Raw genomic sequence first — 21,225 nt, forward strand, 5'->3', positions numbered from 1 at the left:
CACAAAGCCGTCGTTTCTGGATTGCACCGGAAGCAAAGCAAGAACGCCCCAGCAGCTGGACACCGAGTTGCGGCTGAGGACACAAGCAAAGGCCAGCAGAGCCAACCAAGACCCCTACACAATCCCCTTCCCATCCCACGCCTTGTCTTTAACATCAATCCCTTCCCTACTAACCCCGAGTAGGCCGCGGGTAATCGGCTCCCCTCCCACTAACATTTACACACAAGATCCTCTGTAATGATTAAGTTTTTTGTAATTACAAAAGCCGACTCGGTCCTAACCAGGTCCCAGTACCGAAAAGGACCTAATAAAAATAATTTTATGAAAAAAAAAAAAAAAAAATACCATCGTGTTGTTCACATTCATAAACCTGATAAACAAATTGTTATCTTGGAACGAATGGCACATCCCAGGCTAGCACGAAGCGTTCGCGGCGAGAGCGAGAAAAAAAGGCGATCGCGAGTGAGAAAAGTTTTCCTTCTTTTCACACTAGGGGGAGAGGGGGTAATATGCACCCCCGGGGCAAAACGCACCCCCAGCTTTTCTCGGTATTTGGAAGAATTTTCCGGGGAAAAATCATAGAAATTGGAAGCATGACATTACTAAATCATGCTGGAAAAATTTGAGCATCGCAGTATTAAAACAACTCAAGTTATTTGCAAAACTTTAAAATGTTGTGTTTTCATCTAATTTTCTTTGCACTTTCATTATGATTTTGGACATTATAAAAGCATTTATTGATATTGTAAGTGTTGAGGTTAATAGTTTTGCCATAATCTTCATTATTCTGATGATAGATGAGTCCAAAAACATCAAAAATGCATTTTTAATTAAATTTTTAGCAAAAGCGTGGTCGGGGCAAAATGCACCGCTGTGAAGCTCCTTAGTAAAAAACAGCGGTGTCATCTAGTGGTGACTAGTGAAAACTGATTTTACCCGGTGCATTTTGCCCCATGTTGTGGTGCATTTTGCCCCGTTGTTGTAGTGCATTTTGCCCCAATGTTGCGGTGCATATTGCCCCGCATTGTTGTTTGAAATGAATCAAAAATGTGTTTAGAAATTTGATATTTTTGAACAATTTTGAGGTTTTTTAAGACTTTTTCCACATGGATGATGAAGAATAATAGTTGTTTTAGAACATCGAACAAAATTCTTTCACAGTAAACCATTACAGGTTGAGAAATCACAGTTTTCCCTTAGGGGGTGCATATTACCCCCTCTCCCCCTAATTCCAACTCTGTCACAAACGCTAGGCCAGTGTCAAATATTACGTCCAGAAATTTTCGGGACCCCCCTCTCCCCTGTCACGCACTTTCAGACCCCTCCCTCCCCCTATTCATGGACGTAATTTTTTAACGAACTCCTAATGTTAAAAAAAACTTGTTGAATATATATTTTTTTTCTTCCTCACTGAGGCGAGGCTATAAAATCTCTCGGAAAATGAACTTTTTGATTTGACCTCTTATCGACTCAGAATCAATTTCAAACCAAATGTCTGTCGGTGTGTGGGGATGTTGATCGAGAATATGCACTCGGCTATGGCCGAACTAATTTTGTCCGGATGTGGTCCACTCGTTTTACTTTCAGGGCCTACAGCTTGGTATTGAAAATTGTACATTTTCTTAAAGTCGTTTAAAAGTTATGATAAAAAGCTATTTGACGACTACAAAAAAGTGTGATTTTCAACATAACCTCAAATTGCCGGGTCTGATCGCCACGAAAAAGCCTTGAAGAGGGATGTCATTTGCTTCAAAGGCGGTGTCAGTATATTATTGACAAGAAGTCTGTATGTGGTTTGATTTTTTATTCATAACTTATTTTATTAGGGTTGAAATCACTCTAAAAATGAGAGGTAGGCACCAACGTTTTTTGAGAATTCATCGCTCAGCTAAAGCTTTAAAGTCAAAAATATAATAAATTGATTTAATGTGTTTTTTTTTTGTCTGAAAACTTCTTAACATTGCTTCAATTAGCAAACTTGTCGCACTGCAGCAGTTAGAGCAACTTTCATATACAGTAGTTGTTCGGTAACTGGGCGTTGTTTTACTGGGCTGCTTTTCAACTGGGCGCCCGATAACTGGGCCGTATCCCAGTTAAAAAACAGACAAGCGTCAAAAAACAAAAACACACCGAAATGACCGAGGGGTTGATGGTTGCAAAAGCATGAGCAATAATTAGATACAACGTTTTTCAAACTTTCATGTAATTTCAAATCACAACGATGCTACGATGCTTTTTTTTAATTTATATTTATTCAGTTTTCTTTTCCAGTTTCATTCAGTTAAAAAATATTATTGAGTGTCCAATCACAATCGATGACTTTTCACCTCAATTAACGATGCTACGATGCTGTTCAATGTGTTTCATCATAAACTAAAATTTAAGAAAAAATCATATTCGCTCATATTTTGAAATTTGTTTTAGATAAACTCTAAAATTGATTCGGATTTGACAGACTTCTAGAGAAAACGATTTTGTAACATTCAGTCGTTACAGAAAACCTTGATTTCGAGTTGAACACCGCCCAACCAGGCCACCCAATGGCTAAGTGAGAGACAAGAATAAAGTGCGACGACGGACGATCATCCCAATTCCCTTGGTGCACACCGTTAAGAACTCGGACCAATTAACCTGTTCTGTGTTGGCTTCTGTTGTAACCCGGGCATTTCTTTCATCGCAAATGATATTGACCATTAGAGCTTAGAGCTAGAGTGGTGAGATTCCTTCGTTTTTATTGCTGTATAAAAATAAATTATAAAGTAAATAAAATGGCGCTAGAAAGCATACTTTTGTATTTTGTTCTTTTTCTTTGGCTGATGCTGATGCTTAAAATTTGAATGTTTAAATCTTGTTCTAAATGGATTTGTTATAGCGTAATGAATGCGGTTTCTTTTCACACCATTGATTATAAAAACTCTCCCATGGGTTTGATGACAAGTTCGTGGACCTGTAACATGTAACATCAGTGGATTAATTGATCTGGCGTTTCGACGCGGCGCCGGCGTCTCCGAAGGGGTACTTACTTGAACGTGATCCGGCGTGGTGATGGCGTAAAGAACCGCTTCGGCGACATCCTCGGGTTTCAATTTTGGCATGTACTTAACGAGGTCGTTCTCGTTGACGGTGTGATTAGCGACGATGTCACCCTCCACCAGTCCTGGGCTGATGCTCTGTAACGTGTAGAGGGGAAAGAGATAGATTTTGGGCAGCGAATTAGTACACTTATCGAATGTGACCGATGGCGAACGTCGTTTTCTTACCGATACTTTAACTTGACTATCCAGATATACCAGCTCCTGTCGAATGCATTCGGTAATTGCAGTGACAGCGTACTTGGACGCCGGGTACATTCCGTTGAGTGGCCTCGTTCCCGGTACGGCTTGATGAACCTTGTGACCGAATATGCTGTTGACATTGATGATGTGACCGTGGACGTCTCGAGCCTTCATCGATTTCACCGCTTCCCGAGTGCACAAACAAAGTCCAATGATGTTGGTCTCCATTGTCGTGTACAGATCTTTAGTGTTGTTCTTCTCCGTCAGCAGGCACTTTGTGATCACGCCAGCATTATTGACCAGCAAATCAACCCCACCGTAAGCCCCTTCAATCCATCCAAAAGCATGCTTAACATCCTCTTCCTGAGTTATATCACACTCGACGCAATTCAAATTTCCAGCCACGTCAAACAAACTGGCACGCAGCTTCTCCACCTTATCGCGTCTCCTGGCCAGTGCGCAAACGATCATCCCGGCTTTAACCAGTTCCCTTGCGATGGCTCCACCGATGGCCCCACTGGCTCCGGTCACGACGGCCACCTTGCCTTCCCATCGCTTCATTCGGTCGCTGATGCTCATCTTTGCTGGCCTAATGGAAAAGCTGTAGTTGATTTTATGGATGTAACAAAACGGGACTTTTTGATCTTGCATTTCAAGGCATGATCCCCTAGGTGTACTGAGCCTGAATCCCAAATATGAGTTTTATTAAGTGCGACAGGACCTGGTGCTTTGGCTTCGATGTTTAAATGGGATTTAACCCTATAAATCTGTGTTTTTTTGGATTTTGCCATTTTTGAGCCCTTTCGTGATTTTTGCATTTTTCAAAAATCTCACGAGCTCATAGTTTGTGTTCTAGGGAACAACTTTGTCCAAGAGTGCGAAAATTTTCGTCAACTATTCGTCAGCTGTGTGCTATCTTGTGACATAGACCATTTTGGTCGAAAATGAGCTGATGATGACGTTTTGCTATACTTAACAAACACTACAAGTTGCTTTAACCCGATTTTGGAAACTCGCTTCCGTTTCCCGGATATCGCAATACACACTTGTGACATAGACCAATTTATCTTCAAAATGTTTGTGCACACTTGTGACACGTCATACATGTTGTTGGAAAATGTGGAAAAAATTTATTGTTTTTCACAAATTTATGTACACACATACTTTCTAAAGAAAATGCAACCTTTTGTTTATAAAAATATACTGATTAAGTTGATGAAACCATTGATTTGAGCTTATTTTAGTTTGTGTGGGAATTCTGTGCACACTTGTGACACGTAGTACAAATTTACTTTCAAGACACACTTGTGACACGTGCTTTTCAGATTTTTGTTTACATAATTTACTGTATCTTTTAACTGGTGTAACCAAATTAGTTGAAACTCGGAGCGTTTGTTAAGCGATAGTATACGAACCGATTACTTCAAAAAGTTTGGCTCTACCATTCAAAATTTTGAAAATATTTATCATCAAACTTTAAAAATCGATTTTCTCGAATAGTACTAAATGGTCACATGATAGCACACAGCTGACGTATTAAGGGTGTTAAACCCATTCGCACGGGCGAGTTATAGCCATTTTCAAAACTTTATCTGTCAAAGTTGTATGAGTTAAAACCATGTTTGCAACTTAAAACCGGCTATAAGTAGCCCGTCCCGAGCATGGGTAAATAACAAGGGAAATGCGTAATAATACCTTTCTCTGGTATTAATACCAAATTTTGGTATTCCTGGACCCTTTAAAATTTGTCTTAAGGATTATGCAAGAGCAAAATGTGGTATCATACCAATTTAAGGTATTGTTTTGATATTGCAAAATTTCAGAATTTGTCAATGATCGAACACCACATTTTGGTATTCTTTTGGTATTACAGTATTTTATCAAATTCCTCTGCAACTATGGGAAAATTTTGACCAATTTTGACAAAATAATTAATTTTGTGCTAAAATCATGTCTCAAAGCGAATGCTTTCATTCAAAACCGGAAATTTCAAACTTGATTTTAAACATTTTTGATATACCCCCTATAGAAATGACTTGAAATTGTGAAAATTTTCTAAGTCAGGATGGCACATTTTGGTATTATTTTGGTATTTAAGTGTTTTATCAAATTCCTCTGAAACTATGGGAAAATTTTGACCAGTTTTGACAAAATAATTAATTTTGTGCTAAAATCATGTCTCAAGGCGAATGCTTTCATTCAAAACCGGAAATTTCAAACTTGATTTTAAACATTTTTGATATACCCCCTATAGAAATGACTTGAAATTGTGGAAAATTTTCTAAGTCAGGATGGCACATTTTGGTATTATTTTGGTATTTAAGTGTTTTATCAAATTCCTCTGAAACTATGGGAAAATTTTGACCAATTTTGACAAAATAATTAATTTAGCGCTAAAATGATGTCTCAAGGCGAATGCTTTCATTCAAAACCGGAAATTTCAAACTTGATTTTAAACATTTTTGATATACCCCCTATAGAAATGACTTGAAATTGTGGAAAATTTTCTAAGTCAGGATGGCACATTTTGGTATAATTTTGGTATTTAAGTGTTTTATCAAATTCCTCTGAATTATGGAAAAATTTTGACCAATTTTGACAAAATAATTAATTTTGTGCTAAAATCATGTCTCAAGGCGAATGCTTTCATTCAAAACCGGAAATTTCAAACTTGATTTTAAACATTTTTGATATACCCCCTATAGAAATGACTTGAAATTGTGGAAAATTTTCTAAGTCAGGATGGCACATTTTGGTATTATTTTGGTATTTAAGTGTTTTATCAAATTCCTCTGAAACTATGGGAAAATTTTGACCAGTTTTGACAAAATAATTAATTTTGTGCTAAAATCATGTCTCAAGGCGAATGCTTTCATTCAAAACCGGAAATTTCAAACTTGATTTTAAACATTTTTGATATACCCCCTATAGAAATGACTTGAAATTGTGAAAATTTTCTAAGTCAGGATGGCACATTTTGGTATTATTTTGGTATTTAAGTGTTTTATCAAATTCCTCTGAATTATGGAAAAATTTTGACCAATTTTGACAAAATAATTAATTTTGTGCTAAAATCATGTCTCAAGGCGAATGCTTTCATTCAAAACCGGAAATTTCAAACTTGATTTTAAACATTTTTGATATACCCCCTATAGAAATGACTTGAAATTGTGGAAAATTTTCTAAGTCAGGATGGCACATTTTGGTATTATTTGAATATTGAAAGGTTTCATCAATTTTCTCTGAAACTATGGGAAATTTGTTAAAAAATTTTTACGAGTTAATTAATTTTGCGCTAAAATGACTTGAAACCCAAAAATGTTAAAGATGATTTTAAAAAATTAGTGTGATTATATTTTTTTCAAAAACGTTGAAATATCTCTAAGTCGGGATAACCAAATACTTTGAAAAACGAGTCAATCGACAGATTAATGAATTTTGGTGAATTTCAATTCAGTTTCATTTTAATAATACTTATTTTTCAATCTTGTTATTTTTCAGAAGCTTCAAGAACTTCAAGCACAGGCCGTTCATCAATGACAAATGCATTCAATGTGGTGAAGAATATTACTAAGAACAACATGGAATCATCAGGTGAGTAGATTTGGCTGTTGTATATGGATCGTTTCCGTTTTTTTACTAACTGCAACAGCTGCACTAAAAATGGTATGAAAATACCAAATTTTGGTATTACTTGTTCAAATACCAGCGACCATAATGTGCTCTTGGTTGCCCAGTAATGGATGGTAAAATACCATGAAATCATACCAAAATCATGTATGTGGAAGACCACAGGAATACCAAAATCAAATTTTCCAAGGGCGCGGGAATACCTAAAAATTAAACCATGGCAAAACCAAGTTTTGGTATTCAAGCAATGTTCAAAAATCCAGAAGACCTCAACTTGGTATTGAAATGGTTTTATTTTGAGGTATTATTTTACCCTTGGAATAACATGGTTTGGTATTGTTGTGCCCTTCCACATACAAGATTTTGGTATGATTTCATGGTATTTTACCATCTATTACTGGGCAACGAAGGGCACATTTTGGTCGCTGTTATTTGCCCAAGTAATACCAAAATTTGGTATTCTCGTGTTATTTACCCCTGCTCGGGGTGCGAATGGGGTTTAATAGAATCTCTAAAACCGCCTTTGAAAACTTCATTTCTTTCACTCTCTTCTGGCAGTACTTGCCGCTACTGTAAAAAAAAATGTTCGTGGTTCCCATTTTCATGAACGCTTGTTCACGATTTGAAACGGTTGACGGAAAAATGAAACGGTTCAAAGGAAAAAAAATGCTTCTGAACGCACCTCCAACTAAAATGGAGACGAAATCTTATTGTCATTGTAATTTAAAAACTTTTCCAAGCTTTTCAAGTTAAGAAAAAAAAAAGATATTCGAACTCACTACCTCTGATTACTAAACCTAATTGTTACCGCTAAGCTAGCAGTAACTGACATGGATTGTTAAAAGTCAATGACGTTAAGCTAGTCTACTGAAGCCTTATCAACGGAAAATGTTGAAGTTCTGAACTGGATTCATCGTTCGTTTCAAAAAGGCCTACTGACCGAACGTTTCGTAGAGACGAGCGTTCGTTCTCAGACCTGTTATTTTTCGTGTTGCTGTGTGAACTTGAACGAACGGAGAACACGTTCAAAAGCATGACAGGTTATAAATTCTGTAACATTCGAAACATTTCGCACTCTTCGGCAAAGTTGTTCTCTGGAACATGGACTGATGGCAACCGGCAAACTGGCACCGATTTTACGGGTTAAATCTTATTTAAACTTTAAAGTCACAGCGCCAGGTCCGGTCGCAGCCAATCAAGCTCATATTTGGGACTCGGGCCTAGTACACCTTGGGGCTCATGCCCTGAAATGGAGCAATTTTGCCGCTTTAGTGTCTTCAGAAGAGTTGTTGTAAATAAGAGAGGTAACTTGTGGCTTCGTTTAAAATTATCGACAAGTTTACTGTTAGGAATAGCTTCTATGACTATTTTTTTCTGAAACATCAGAAAAAACGCTCAAAAAATTTTTTTGGGCTTAGCAATTCAGGGTAAACTACAATAGAAAAATTACCGTCAGTGGGGGTGATTGTGGGTCAAAAAACGATACACCTCTCGTAATTTCTTAATAACAAAAACAATTTGAATAGTGTCGCAAATTTTTCAACGTAAATTTGTTCTTAGATAGTTTTCTAACATTTTCCCAAAATATGGTGGATTTTAATGAACACTACCTTAAATGCCAATAGTTTGAAAATTGACCCAATCTCACCCCTTAGAAACTAAAATGATGCTCAAATACAACGATATGGTAAAAACAAGTCATCCAACAGGATTTCTTGTCCGAGGGAATCGTATTTCATTTTCAAACATTTGGGTAGTGTTCGAGCAATCTCAACAAAAATATTAGAAAAATGATTTTTGAGAGGTCATTTTGGCCAAAAACGTACCCCAACTTTAGACAGCTGCCAAAATAACAGGATTTGCTCTAGAAACGAGATTTTTTCAGCGAAGTCATCTTAAGATGTCCCCTACACAACCCTCTTAAAAGAATTCAGTTTCATTGAGAAGAATCTGAGAAATGGTAAAATCCGTAAAAAATCACTTTTACCCAATGTCACCCCCACTGACGGTATCTAAGTTAGTTATAGACTGATTTTTCCAGCGTAGGTAGTACTCTTTTCCGAATGCAATCTGATGCATTTAATTTATCGGGCACTTTTTTTTATATATATTTGAGTTTCGAATTGCATCTTTTTTACATTGAAATGACTATTCCTTTTGACCAATAAATCTAAAACCAAAAAAAAAGAAAATGTTTATTGCTCCAAAAGTTTATCCTGAATTGATGACATTTGGTCAAATTGACCTTTTATAGTTTTTTTTTAAACTTCTCATATTCTTCTCAATGAAACTAAATTCAGCCTAAATCTAACTAAATCATTTAAGGATTGTGTCGGGGACAAATCCAGCCTTTGAAAATTGTGGTATGCTTTGGCCACTCGAAAAATCGATCTTAAAAATATGTTTTGCAATTGATCGAAAGTTTTTGAATGTCTGCAAAACATCATTTCCAAAAGTTTAGCGTGTCAATACGATTAATTTGAACAAGTAACACGGTCTTTGTATTGACCCATTTTTTGTATTTAAGCATCATTTTAGTTGCATTCGACCCATGAAGGGTTGGATTGGGTGAATTTGTATTTCTTATTTAGTTTTCGGTAATAAGGCTGGTACAATTTTTTTTAAAGGTTTTTGTCTCCTCATCCTCCGTTTCAACATCGGTCCGAAAATCAGAGGGAATTTTTTATATATAGAAATAGAAATATAAAAATTTAGGTGCAATCAACTGAAATCAATGTAAAACGAATTCCCTCCGTCTAGAATCATTTATAGCATGTTAAAAAAGTAAAGGTAAAGTTAATCCAAATATTTTTTTGTATTTAAGTGAAATTTCAATGTCCATAACCGCAAAAAGTTTGATATTTGCAAGATTTTTTTTTCATAAATTTTATTTTTTATAAGTTAATGAATATCAATTTTCATGCTGTCTGACCAAAGTTTTGACCGTAAAAACGGTGTTTGATGATTTTTCTGAAATCTTAAAAAAACGATTGACTGGTGAATTTTGAAGAAAATTGTTGTCATAATGCAGATGGGTCGTTGCAAATAAATATTCAACAAATTTCTCTCTCCTCTGCAATTCATCAAAGTCAGTCAAATTGTTCATTTTTCGGGAGCAAATTTCCAGATTTTGCTTTTTGGGTGTTTTTGAAACTGCCTTGAGTCAGAAGTTTTAAGAAACAAACAAAAAGTAACAACTGAAAATTTGTTTTATTGGGCCTTTAAAAAAAAACTCCAGATTTATATTTTCTTATGATCACTTTTGCCCTTCTGGTCTTTCTTTGTCGCCACTTTTCACTTTAATTAGTCCAAATGCACAAACTCTCTTCTTTATTCCAACAGCTTCTAACACGTTTGGATGTAAATCACGACACATTGCCCATTAAAGTTGAAACTAATTTCATCGCTCACATAAAATTTCTATTATAAAATTTTCCCTTCACGTCACTTCAAGAAACTCACACCGTTGATCCGGATAATTTATTACGCACAAATGCAGCAACGAACCACCAGCCAAATCGATTTGGATATCTAAGTATCCGAGACTAGCTAATCCGACTAACCGACGAACCGCGAAAACCCGTGATCGAGACCGACCGACTGCAACGAAATGGTCCTGATAGGCTCGGCCGGGTCCTATTTATACAAGAATAATTTCGGCAAAAGTGTTCTCACGCTCAATCCTGGGTGATGATCCGCTCCTGCTGCTTCTGGCGCGCGTAATTTTTTGCTGGCGGGTGCCGCGCCGACCGTTGATTACGCCCCAATGGGATGCTGCGGTTAGCTTACCACAAGATGAGAGAGAGTAAACAGTGGTGTGGAAAAAGGATGAGAGTTTGGACGTCGTCACCATCGTGAGAGAGAGGATACGGATTGGTCGAGTTGGTTGATGGGCGATTTTTACGTGAGTTTGCCCTCGATAGTCAAGACATAGTATTGAAATTAAATAAATCTTTTTACCTAGACATCCTAAAACACTTTGTGGGCGGGAAAAGATCGTGAAACCTTCATACCGTTAAAAGGACGAAATTCAAAAAAAAAAAATGAATTAAACATAGTTAAAGCTATTGTATAATTTCATTTCTTTTTTCTATATGTTAAATGATTTTTTTAATTTCAAATTGTTATTATATGATAATTCTTAATTTTTGACTTCAAATACAAAACGTTTTTATCAATAATAATTTTAATAAATTTCTACTTTTTGTTTATCACAGACAAACCAAAAGTTATTGTTTAATACGTTTCCAATGAAATTACAAAAAGAACCTTATGGCAAAAAACAACATTTGCGACGAGAATAGTTCCCGTTCAGACTTTTGTGGAGATGTTTCACGATAAAACCAAAGAGTAATGTACTTCTCTCTGATTAAACTATGGTATTTAATGGAATAACAGTGGTATAACATTGTTTACTATTAGCTGCTGGCTCGTAACAAAAAGATATAAATTTGGTGCTAAAAGCACTTTAAAAAACTGATTTGGAAACATACTCAACATTTTAAATGAAAAGCTCATTTTTCTAACAGCGCTGTATCATTAACATTTGCCATACAGTAGAAAAAATCATGGTAATATTACATCTGGGAATGAAATGAAATTTTACCGTTAAAATGTGTAAAATTACGAATTTTCCGTTGAAACACTTTTTGAGTCTAAATTGAGGTCATCATAGAAAAGGAAATATTAAACCCTCCAATTTTACACCTGCCAAATTCACACAATTTTTTATTTTGCTACTATAGCTACAGAATAAGAATTCAACGGACTTTTTGAATCATTAATAATCCTGCTATGCATTTTTCAATTATGTATTTTTTTAAATTTTGAGTGCATTTTTAAATCGGACGTAGGTTCAAGTCTCCATCAAAACAAATTCTCTTCCAAATTGTCAACAATTAACTTTTTTTAAATCTTCAACTTTGCCGAAGACACACAATTACTCAGAAAAGCCCTTCTTAAGAAACAGGTTTTCGGCTTTTGCCCAAAAATTTGTTTGCAGACTTGGAAAGAATCGATGGTTTCAACGAAATAAAAAAAAAAAATCAAAACTACATATATATTTTATGCGAATTTGAAGGAATCGCTCCTATATTGACCAAAAAAGGAATTTTAAGAAGAAAACAATTGACCATCCAATCAAGGAAAAATTCGAGGCAGAGAGGACATTTTTTATTCATAAATGTTTGATTGTGGGGTGTAAAAGTAAATTATGGACAAAAATTACTTTTTCGCTCGTAGAATGCCATTGACACTAAAACTAATATTTCTTCAGATTTCTTCGACGTTCCATAGGGATTGAGTTGGGCTCTAATGTCCTGTCATTAGGTTCGACGAAAATTGAGAATATACCCAGAATCCAGGGCTGTCTCATTGTTCCCCACTTCTTTCAGCCCATGGGTATCACACTTTTTTTTTCTTCATTAAACTTTTCAAAATCTTTGTAAAACTTTCAAAACATTAATTGAAAGTGATTTTTTACATATTTATTGAGTTTTAACTCTATTTTACCAAAAATATTATGTTATTTGGCATAATTTTAAGGATCCTCAAAATTTAAATACTTTTAAGTCTAACTTTTGTTAATTAATGTTTCAAGTTGGCAAAATTGCTTTAATATGTTCAAGGCAAGTCACCTATAATGGTACAACACAAAGTATGATGTTTTGCTAGAAAAGTATTGATTTTCGTAGAGTGTCTCATTGTTCCCCAGCTGTCTCATTGTTCCTGCCAAGTACGTCTACAATGAGACAGTTGAATAACTCTGGCTGTAGGAGTTGGATCGATCTCATATTTTGGTCAATGTTTGAACACAAAAAAATATATAAAATGCAACAAAAAGATCATTAAAACATGCTTCGCTTCGCTTCGCTAGGAGACGGTGATTTTAGCGGATTGCAGACTGGATTTTCGCCATGTGATGTGATGATTGTCTAAGCCCAAGTTGCCTAGGAATCGATAATTGGGAATAGAACCAATTCCACCTGAACCAGATTCTCACCACCATGGCAGCCGTCCATTGCCGGCCGCTCCCATCTCCACCGCGCACCAGGGACAAGGAAAGGGATTTGGAAGACGGGAAGTTTTGATGCTCCACTTTTTTCAGAGTATTAAGGGAAAATCTCCACAGTATCCTCAAGTAAGTTTCGCTTGGAGTTGGACGGTTTTTGGGAAGGTGAATGGTCTGAGGAGCCACCCTAGGCGTGTGGTAACAACCGTTGGCATTTTTGTTCGAATTCTTCGTGTGTCCTCATTTCTAATGGGAATGCTTTCAATTCTTCTCATCTCTTATTGGATGAATTCTATCAGTCGCCCAGGCTATTTATAGCGAGGTATTTTTAGATTCCATTTCAACTGCGCTTGCAATCTTGCATGCAATCTTGTTTGAGTTCTGATGTTCAACTTGCATTCAATTTGACTCTTTGTCCGATTCTTGGATTCAACTATACCAGTCTAATTCCTCCTCAAGCTACCAATGCTCCACGGTTAAGTGGAAAGCATTTTTGCTTGCCAATACTAAGGACAGGGGATCGAACCCCGCCGAGAGCTGAAGTTTTTTTTCATTAATTCCAAATTCAATGAGTCCAGAACTTTCTCATTGGGAGCAGATGGGTATCGAACCCAGAACCATTCGCTTATAAAGCGAACATCGTAACCATTCAGCCACGACCGCTCCCCTCAAAAAAATCATTAAAACATGCTGGTAAAAAACTACAAAAATCGCTGAAAGTTAAAAACCAAAAGTGTCTCATTGATGACTACCTTTCCCTACGAACTAATACCACATTTTTTAACAATACACCCAGAACTGAACATCGGCATACGAGAGGATAAAGAGCACGATTCGGTAGTAAAATGGTACTGTGTGCGGACTGAGAGGATAAATCCCGAAACTACCGAGAGTACTTTACTCATGGGTTCATCTTCAAAAAAAGTTCATCTATCAAAAAAAAAGTATCGGTACCGAGACTCGAACCCAGGACCTTCGGGATATTGAACCGTGCCTTTGCCGTATGGACCACCATGATTCGGTGACTAAGTGGCGGTCATTTGTCCATATAAGCCACTCAATAGGATGAACTGTTCCAATGAACGAATGAACACGCAAGAGGACTATACTCTCTCAAAAAAGCACTTTCCTCACGTTTCTTTTCGTGAGGACTATTCCCTCGTTCTTTAACTTTGGGTGATGACAAAGTCACTCCTAGTTACGGTACCTCAGGACGTAACATCACTTCCGAATTCCGCCGTCTTCGATTTCACTCTCAACCCGTAAACATGACCTTCACAACAAGCGTTCGTTCGCTACCGCCGAAGAGATGTTGGCACTTTTGCATCGCAGGTAATTTATCGATGAAAGCGTGCAAAACAGTTTTCAATGAAACATCCCGTAAATCTGGCGGTAAAGAGAGTGCCCGCCCCGCCAAAGTGGCCATTTTAAACACCCTGCATCTGACTTGACTTGGCCACATTGCGTTGTTCCGCGGGCGGGATTGGGCAGTTAGTGGTTGGCAGTTATTGCTCTCAAAAAGACTACCCCGGCTCAAAGTTTATTTGGCCATTCGTGTTGACTTGTGATGCGCCCGTGATTCGCGCAGTTTATATGAAAATATACATTTTATTAAGTGCTTACAGTTTTTCCCTTTGAAAGTGGACGCCCGAATGGCCCCTCCACCGGGGCTCTGGGGCAGGGCGGATTGTTTTCGTGGGAATCACACACGAAAGGATTGCGGTGAATAAATACACGACAGGCTGACGGCGGCGTCGGATTTTAACATGCCGTAATTTACTCATCGGGAAATGAGACGTCCGCTGGGGGTCATGGCTTATGTAAGGAAGACATTTTCGAACTGACAGCAGGAATGTTCTGCTTGTGGTAGGTTCTGTATGATCGTAAATTTGTGTATGTTCATTTAATGAGTTAATGTTTTATTAACAATATTTTATAGCAAAGCGGTTAAAAATATCTTTTTACAACCATTTATGCTTAAACCGACGCTGAAGATCCAGAAACTCAACCCACTTCATCGAATCATCTCTGTGGAAAACATTAAGCAGTAGGCCTGGCCGCTTTAACGTCTGTGATGTTTTAATGCATGCTAATGCTATGGCGCACTCAAAATGCTGAAAATTGACAAGAAGAAAGCTAGGCGTAATCTAACCTAAGGCTTTTTCCAGGAACCCTTCGAAAGATTAACTGCACTTGGGTTTGAATAGATACAAATTAGAAATTTAACATTTAGTTTGCTAAAAAAATTACAATAAGTGTAGTATTAGTGCGTTTGTTTCACCGGTTCAATAATGTTTTCAAAATGTTATGTTTGAAATAGCAATTAGTTACCTAAATTTTAAAAAAATAAATATATTGTTAAAGAGTTCACTGCATGTAATTTTAATTTAGTGTTTTTAACGTTTTGTAAATTTCACAAAGGAAGGATACAAAAAAAATGAAATTATCAGTTTTAGTTTTAAAATCTAAAATTGTACTTTACATTTTTTATCTATGCAAAGAAAAAAATATCTAGATTTTCTTAAAACAAATCATTATTTCCCATCGATTCATGGTTTAATCTTATGACATCTTAGTCGTTCAATTTAACGGATTTGATTCAATAAACATCAGTGCTCTTCCTTTGATTGATTGGTTGATCACACACTCGCTAAAGGAAGAACCCATTGGACAAGGTTTGTTTAAAATGTAAAACGCAAGCGGGTGGGCACCGTGCCAGGGTTGACAATGTTTACATCATTACGCGGGCACCAGCCCCACATGTTAAAGATCGTGTCACCACTCATTGGGTGCTTCGGTCGTTAATCAACCTGCGCGTATGCTTGCAAAAGTTCTAAGTATAATAATGAGTGCACTCTCGTGACGCATTAGCGCGATCTACAGGGTGGCGAACTTGATTTTCCCTTCTCATAAAACAAATTGGAGCACGTTCTATTCCGCATCGTTTGCGTGGAATGCAATTTTATGGTCTATCTGATGTGATTTATACCGTGCCAAACACTATAACACTCTTGGGACAAATATTTGCTGTGTCATAGAGCAGCGATTCCGGTGTGGGATCAAAGTGAATTTGCTGAGAGTAAAATATGCTAAATATTTTGATTTAATGAGTGTATTTACGCTTTTAAAGGTTTGTTCTTTTTTCAATACCAAGGCATCGACGTATTAAAGTTTACTGAATTTTGAACGTATAGGACAGCTATATTTTTTTTTTGTTCAACTTTAACAACTTATCGTCATCTCGAGCGAATCATGGGACGAATATGGACAAAAGTTAGAGTCATGTTTTTGCATAGAATTTCTACCCCGTCTTCCAAATCCCTTTCCTTGTCCCTGGTGCGCGGTAATGATGGGAGCGGCCTGAAATGGCAATGGTGGTGAGAATCTGGTTCAGATGGAGTTGGTTTTATTCTTAATTATCAATTCCTAGACAACCTGGGCTTAGACAATCATCGCATAAAATGGCGAAATCCAGTCTGCAATCCGCTAAAATCACCGTCTCCTAGCGAAGCGAAGAATTTGAATGTTTTGATTGATTTTTGTAACAACAGATACAGATGAACCCAATGAGTATACTGGATTCTAAATTTGATGCTTAAAATTGCTTGACTTTGTCAGGAACAATGTTTTCATACAACCAAAAAATCCCAAAAAAGGTTTACAACTCGCGCGCGGAGCTTGAATGAAACAAGTGCATTTTTCGAGTATTTTTCAGAAATGCGCGTAACAAACATACTGAAGTAATTCAAATTTGGTCGCCTTCGTCTTCAAGTTCTATTTTAATGTTCCCTGAACAAATTCATGTACAGACATAGTACAGAAAAGCTTGTGTTTGGGCATGGCAGGGCGTTTTAGGGAGAAAAATTTGTATTTTTTAGCTAAGAGTTTCAAAAAATCACTCCCCAAAACGAGCCAAAAATTCACGCAAAGCCAAGATAATTACATTTTAGTAAACATAAAGCAACGAATTTTCAAAATTCCTAGTATATAAGCGTTTTTTAGCATAAAACATGGGCTACTATGATTAGGGTAGGGTAGTCATCAATGAGACACTTTTGGTTTTAAACTTTCAATGATTTTTGTATTTTTTTCATCAGCATGTTTTAATTAGCTTTTTGTTGCATTTTCTTTCTTTTAATGTGTTCTAATATTGACCAAAATATGAGATCGATCTGACGTCTACAGTCAGAGTTATTCAACTGTCTCATTGTAGACGCACTTGGCAGGAACAATGAGACAGCTGGGGAACAATGAGACACTCTACGAAAATCAATACTTTTCTAGTAAAACATCATATTTTTGTATTGTTCCATTGCAGGTGACTTGCCTTGAACATTTTAAAGCAATTTTGCCAACTTGAAACTTTAATTAACAAAAGTTATACTAAAAAGTATTTGAATTTAGTAAAATCCATTTATTATACCAAATAACTTTATATTTTTGGTTAAATGAAGTTTAAACTCAATAAATAGGCAAAAAATCACTTCCAATTCATGTTTTGAAGGATTTCCCTAGATTTTGAAAAGTTTAATGAAGAAAAATCAAAGTGTCTCATTGTTACCCATGGGCTGAAAAGAGTGGGGAACAATGAGACAGCCCTGGATTCTGGGTATATTCTTAATGCTGGTCAAATCTAATGAAAGGCAATTGTGGCCCAACTCATGCCCTATGAAATGACGAAAGAAATTTGGAGAAATAATATTTTTTGTATTAATGGCAGCCTATGAGCGAAAATGTAATTTTCAGGCATAATTTACTTTTACACCCCAAAATCAAACATTTATGAATAAATTTGCAAGGGAGCGTCCATAACCAAAGCCACTATAATGGCAGACGTGTATCCAGTAGACACACCTTTCCCCAAAATATGAGCCTGATTGGTTGAAACTACGACTTGTGAGAGCCATTTTATCATTGTTCCCCGTGTCTCATTGATGACTACTCTACCCTACAAACGAGAAGGTAGGGGAAGGTGGGGCAAGACGACCATATGGGGTAAGAGGAACAATCGCTCGTACGGTCGTAATTTTTACAATTTTGATTATTTCCAGTATGAGGAATTGTTGCTAACAATGCAATTAGCTGATTCTACTACCACATAACCGTCAAAAACGACGTAAACGCCACGGGGCATAAGATTGAATGAAGTTTTTTCCAAAACCTTTGTTTCCTTATAATATCTGGAAAGTAAAAAATAAGGCTGAGGGTTCGTTTTAAGGTTCATTTTATCAATTTTTTTTCCCCTAGATCAGTAGTGTCCCTACCAATGACTTGCACGTATTATAAAGTATGATTTATGTTTTGGTTATTTTTGTAGAGAGCTTTACAAAAATCTTGTCCAGATGGAGCAAGTATACCTTATGAATTTTAAGTATGGAAAAAAATACGAATGCCTGCAACAACATATTTTATTGGGAAATAAATACATAAATGTACTTAAAAACTGATGATCATTTGTTAAAAAAATTGTCCATACAAAATATAGTGGCATTATGAAATTTTATTTATCATCTACAGTATGTAAATAGTAGTTTATGCAACAAGTTGCAAAAAGAGGATTTTTTCAGCACAAGTCGTACATTTATCCAACGAGGTTCACCGAGTTGGATAAATACGAAGAGTGCTGAAAAAATCAAGTTTTGCAACGAGTTCCATACAACATTTTTTGCAATTCCAAAAAACGCACACTGAGTGAAATTTTAAGTCAAATTTTCAAGTATTTTGTCAATAAATCGTTTAAATCAAAAAATGTTGAAAAGTGTTACTTTTCGAAACAAGTGCTGAAAAGTTTAACTTTTCAGCACCCATTTGAGTGCTGAAAAGTAGAAGTTTTCAGCATTTATTTTGAAAAGTGTTGCTATTCGATTCTGTTATTTTTGGTACAGAAAAGTAGGCTATTTCGTCGTTGAAGAATGACAGGAAAAGTGAGTAGTTTCACGACGGAATTGCAAAAAAAAGTATTTACACCCCTTGGGCACTATGCATATTTTGTGATGAAACATGTAAACAATTTAAAGTTTGACAGAAACCTAGTAATACGTTTTGTTCAGAAACTCATGCCGAACATTTTGCTATAAAAAGCTCATGAAAAGATGATTTCTATAAAAAATTATATAACAAATACTATTACAGAAATCAAAAAAGGTGCAAAAAAAGTTTGTACACCTTTCGAAAAATTAACATAAATAAAATTATTTGTTGACAAATCACCATAAATCCAGTCTCCCAACTCCAAATAGGCATCCTCGACTGTTTAAAAAATAATTTGGATTGAATATAAAGTTTACTAAATACTTAGTATAAAAGTTTGTATAACTCTAGAAATTCTATCTAAAACTTGTCTAAACTTAATTTGCAAACTTTTAATTCAACTAAATGTCAATATATTACCATAGTATTGCTTAATAATCATTCTGGAGTGGGTATAATACCGTTTTGAGGGTCTTTGTATAGATAGAATAGATTTTACAGAAAACGTAGATGTTTGGGTATCAAAAGATCGGAAATTTTATGCCCTTTCCGATGCCACTTAGGTTGACTTGTGAATCGTGGACCGGCTCGGATGCCGGCGGATTTTCCGACGACGTGATTCCGGGTTGGTACAAAAATCCAACGAAAAATCTATTCTATCGATACAAAGACCTCCAAAACGGTGTTATTTCCACTCCAGAATGTTTATTTAGCAATTCTATTGTCATATATTGACATTTAGATAAATTGAAAGTATGGAAAATAAAATTTAAATAAGTTTCATACAAAATTTCCAGAGTTATATAAACTTTTATACTTAGTATTTTGTAAACTTTATATTCAATCCAAATTATTTTTTAAATCAGTCAAGGATGCCTATTTGGAGTTGTGAGACTGGATTTATGGTGATTTGTCAACAAATAACATTATTTATGTTAATTTTTCAAAAGGTGTACAAACTTTTTTTGCACCTTTTTTGATTTCTGTAATAGTATTTGTTATATCACTTTTTAGAGAAATCATCTTTTGATGAGCTTTTTATAGCGAAATGTTCGGCATGAGTTTTTTAACAAAACGTAGTACTATGTTTCTGTCAAACTTTAAATTGTTTACATGTTTCATCACAAAATGTGCATAGTGCCCAAGGGGTGTAAATACTTTTTTTACATACTGTAAGTAATATTTTTTTCGTAAAAATGTCCAAATTATTAGTAAAATATTATTATTTAATCTAAACATGAAAGAAACGTTTCAAATACATTCTAATCTGATATCAGTCAAGACTTGAAATAAAATGACTATAAAAAAATCCGACAGATTTTTTAACGTTTTTAATGGATTAAGGGTCCACAGCAACCAAGGAAGTTGTTGTCTTCTTATTCCAAAATTGACAAACTTACGGACCCAATCCTAAAACAATCTGATAGTAAAAATTGTCAAACTTTGTTGTAAACAACTTTGAAGATATTACTTAAAAATAATATCGATAGTTCTCGTAATTTTGAAATTACTATAATGTCTGTAACAAAAAACTTGGTGCAAAAACTCTGGTTGATGTGTACTGTTAAACGAGCATTTCCTTAGTTTGTTACACTTGCCCCACTTTCCCCTATATATTTTGAATATTTTTGTTTTGCTCGCTCAAAAAAAATATAAATCAATTTGTTTCATTCGCATGTACGTACATGCATCCTATAAGTTGAATGAATTAATAAGCTGCACAATTTTTTGGCTCACTTTGAGTGATTTTTGATTTTTTTAGCTAAAAAATACAAATTTGTCTCCCTTAATCGCCCTGCCATGCCCAAACAAACGCTTTTCTGGAATGTCTGTACAGGAATTTGTTCAGGAGATATTAAACTATAACTTGAAGCCTTGACCAAATTTAAATGACTTTAGTATGATTGTTACGCGCATTTCAGAAAAATACTCGAAAAATGCACTTTTTTTCATTTATGCTCCGCGCGCGAGTTGTAAACCATTTTTGGGAATTTTTTGTTGTTTAAAAACATTGTTCCTGACATCCTAATCTCTCATTCTAGGGGTAAGCACCAACGATTTGACAACTTTTATTTTTTTTTTTTTGGGACGACCCAATCATCACTCATTTTGTGGTACAATCATTGACGTCCTAAATAGTTTGCAATCATTGATTAATTACGATTTCCATAACATTATTTAAAAGGAATGGAATAATCGTTAACAAAAAGCATGTGTTGGGTACTATTCTGAACAACATGTCGAAGGATTTTTTTTCAAAATACTGATAGCTACCGTCTGTGGGGGTGACTATGAGTCAAAAAACGATACACCTCTCGAAATTTCTTAATAACAAAAACA

General features: G+C 35.7%; 1 protein-coding gene across 3 annotated transcripts; it reads right to left on the reverse strand.

The window, feature by feature from the left end:
* Positions 1 to 2,700: 2,700 nt before the first annotated feature.
* LOC6033781 (farnesol dehydrogenase) lies at positions 2,701 to 10,531 on the reverse strand. 3 transcript variants are annotated; one of them, XM_001844134.2, is made up of 4 exons: positions 10,370 to 10,531; positions 3,261 to 3,864; positions 3,024 to 3,170; positions 2,701 to 2,947 (listed from the first exon to the last, which is right to left on the reverse strand). In XM_001844134.2, exons 2-4 carry the CDS (start codon positions 3,852 to 3,854, stop codon positions 2,906 to 2,908), a joined length of 783 nt encoding a protein of 260 aa, XP_001844186.2. In that variant the 5' UTR covers positions 3,855 to 3,864; positions 10,370 to 10,531; the 3' UTR covers positions 2,701 to 2,905. The 3 variants fall into 3 exon arrangements, with proteins under 3 accessions (XP_001844186.2, XP_038113964.1, XP_038113963.1); XM_038258036.1 differs by having other exon boundaries at positions 3,261 to 3,876; positions 10,368 to 10,531; XM_038258035.1 differs by having other exon boundaries at positions 10,317 to 10,531.
* Positions 10,532 to 21,225: the final 10,694 nt, after the last annotated feature.

This window comes from Culex quinquefasciatus, chromosome 2, assembly GCF_015732765.1.
Source record: "Culex quinquefasciatus strain JHB chromosome 2, VPISU_Cqui_1.0_pri_paternal, whole genome shotgun sequence".
NCBI classification, from domain to species: domain Eukaryota; kingdom Metazoa; phylum Arthropoda; class Insecta; order Diptera; family Culicidae; genus Culex; species Culex quinquefasciatus.

Excerpts from the sequence above, each read along its gene's own strand:
- LOC6033781 (XM_038258035.1), bottom strand. Across the intron at positions 3,171-3,260 it reads ATAGTCAAGTTAAAGTATCG|AGCATCAGCCCAGGACTGGT; the intron begins GTAAGAAAACGA and ends TACACGTTACAG. Across the intron at positions 2,948-3,023 it reads CCACGCCGGATCACGTTCAA|GTCCACGAACTTGTCATCAA; the intron begins GTAAGTACCCCT and ends TACATGTTACAG.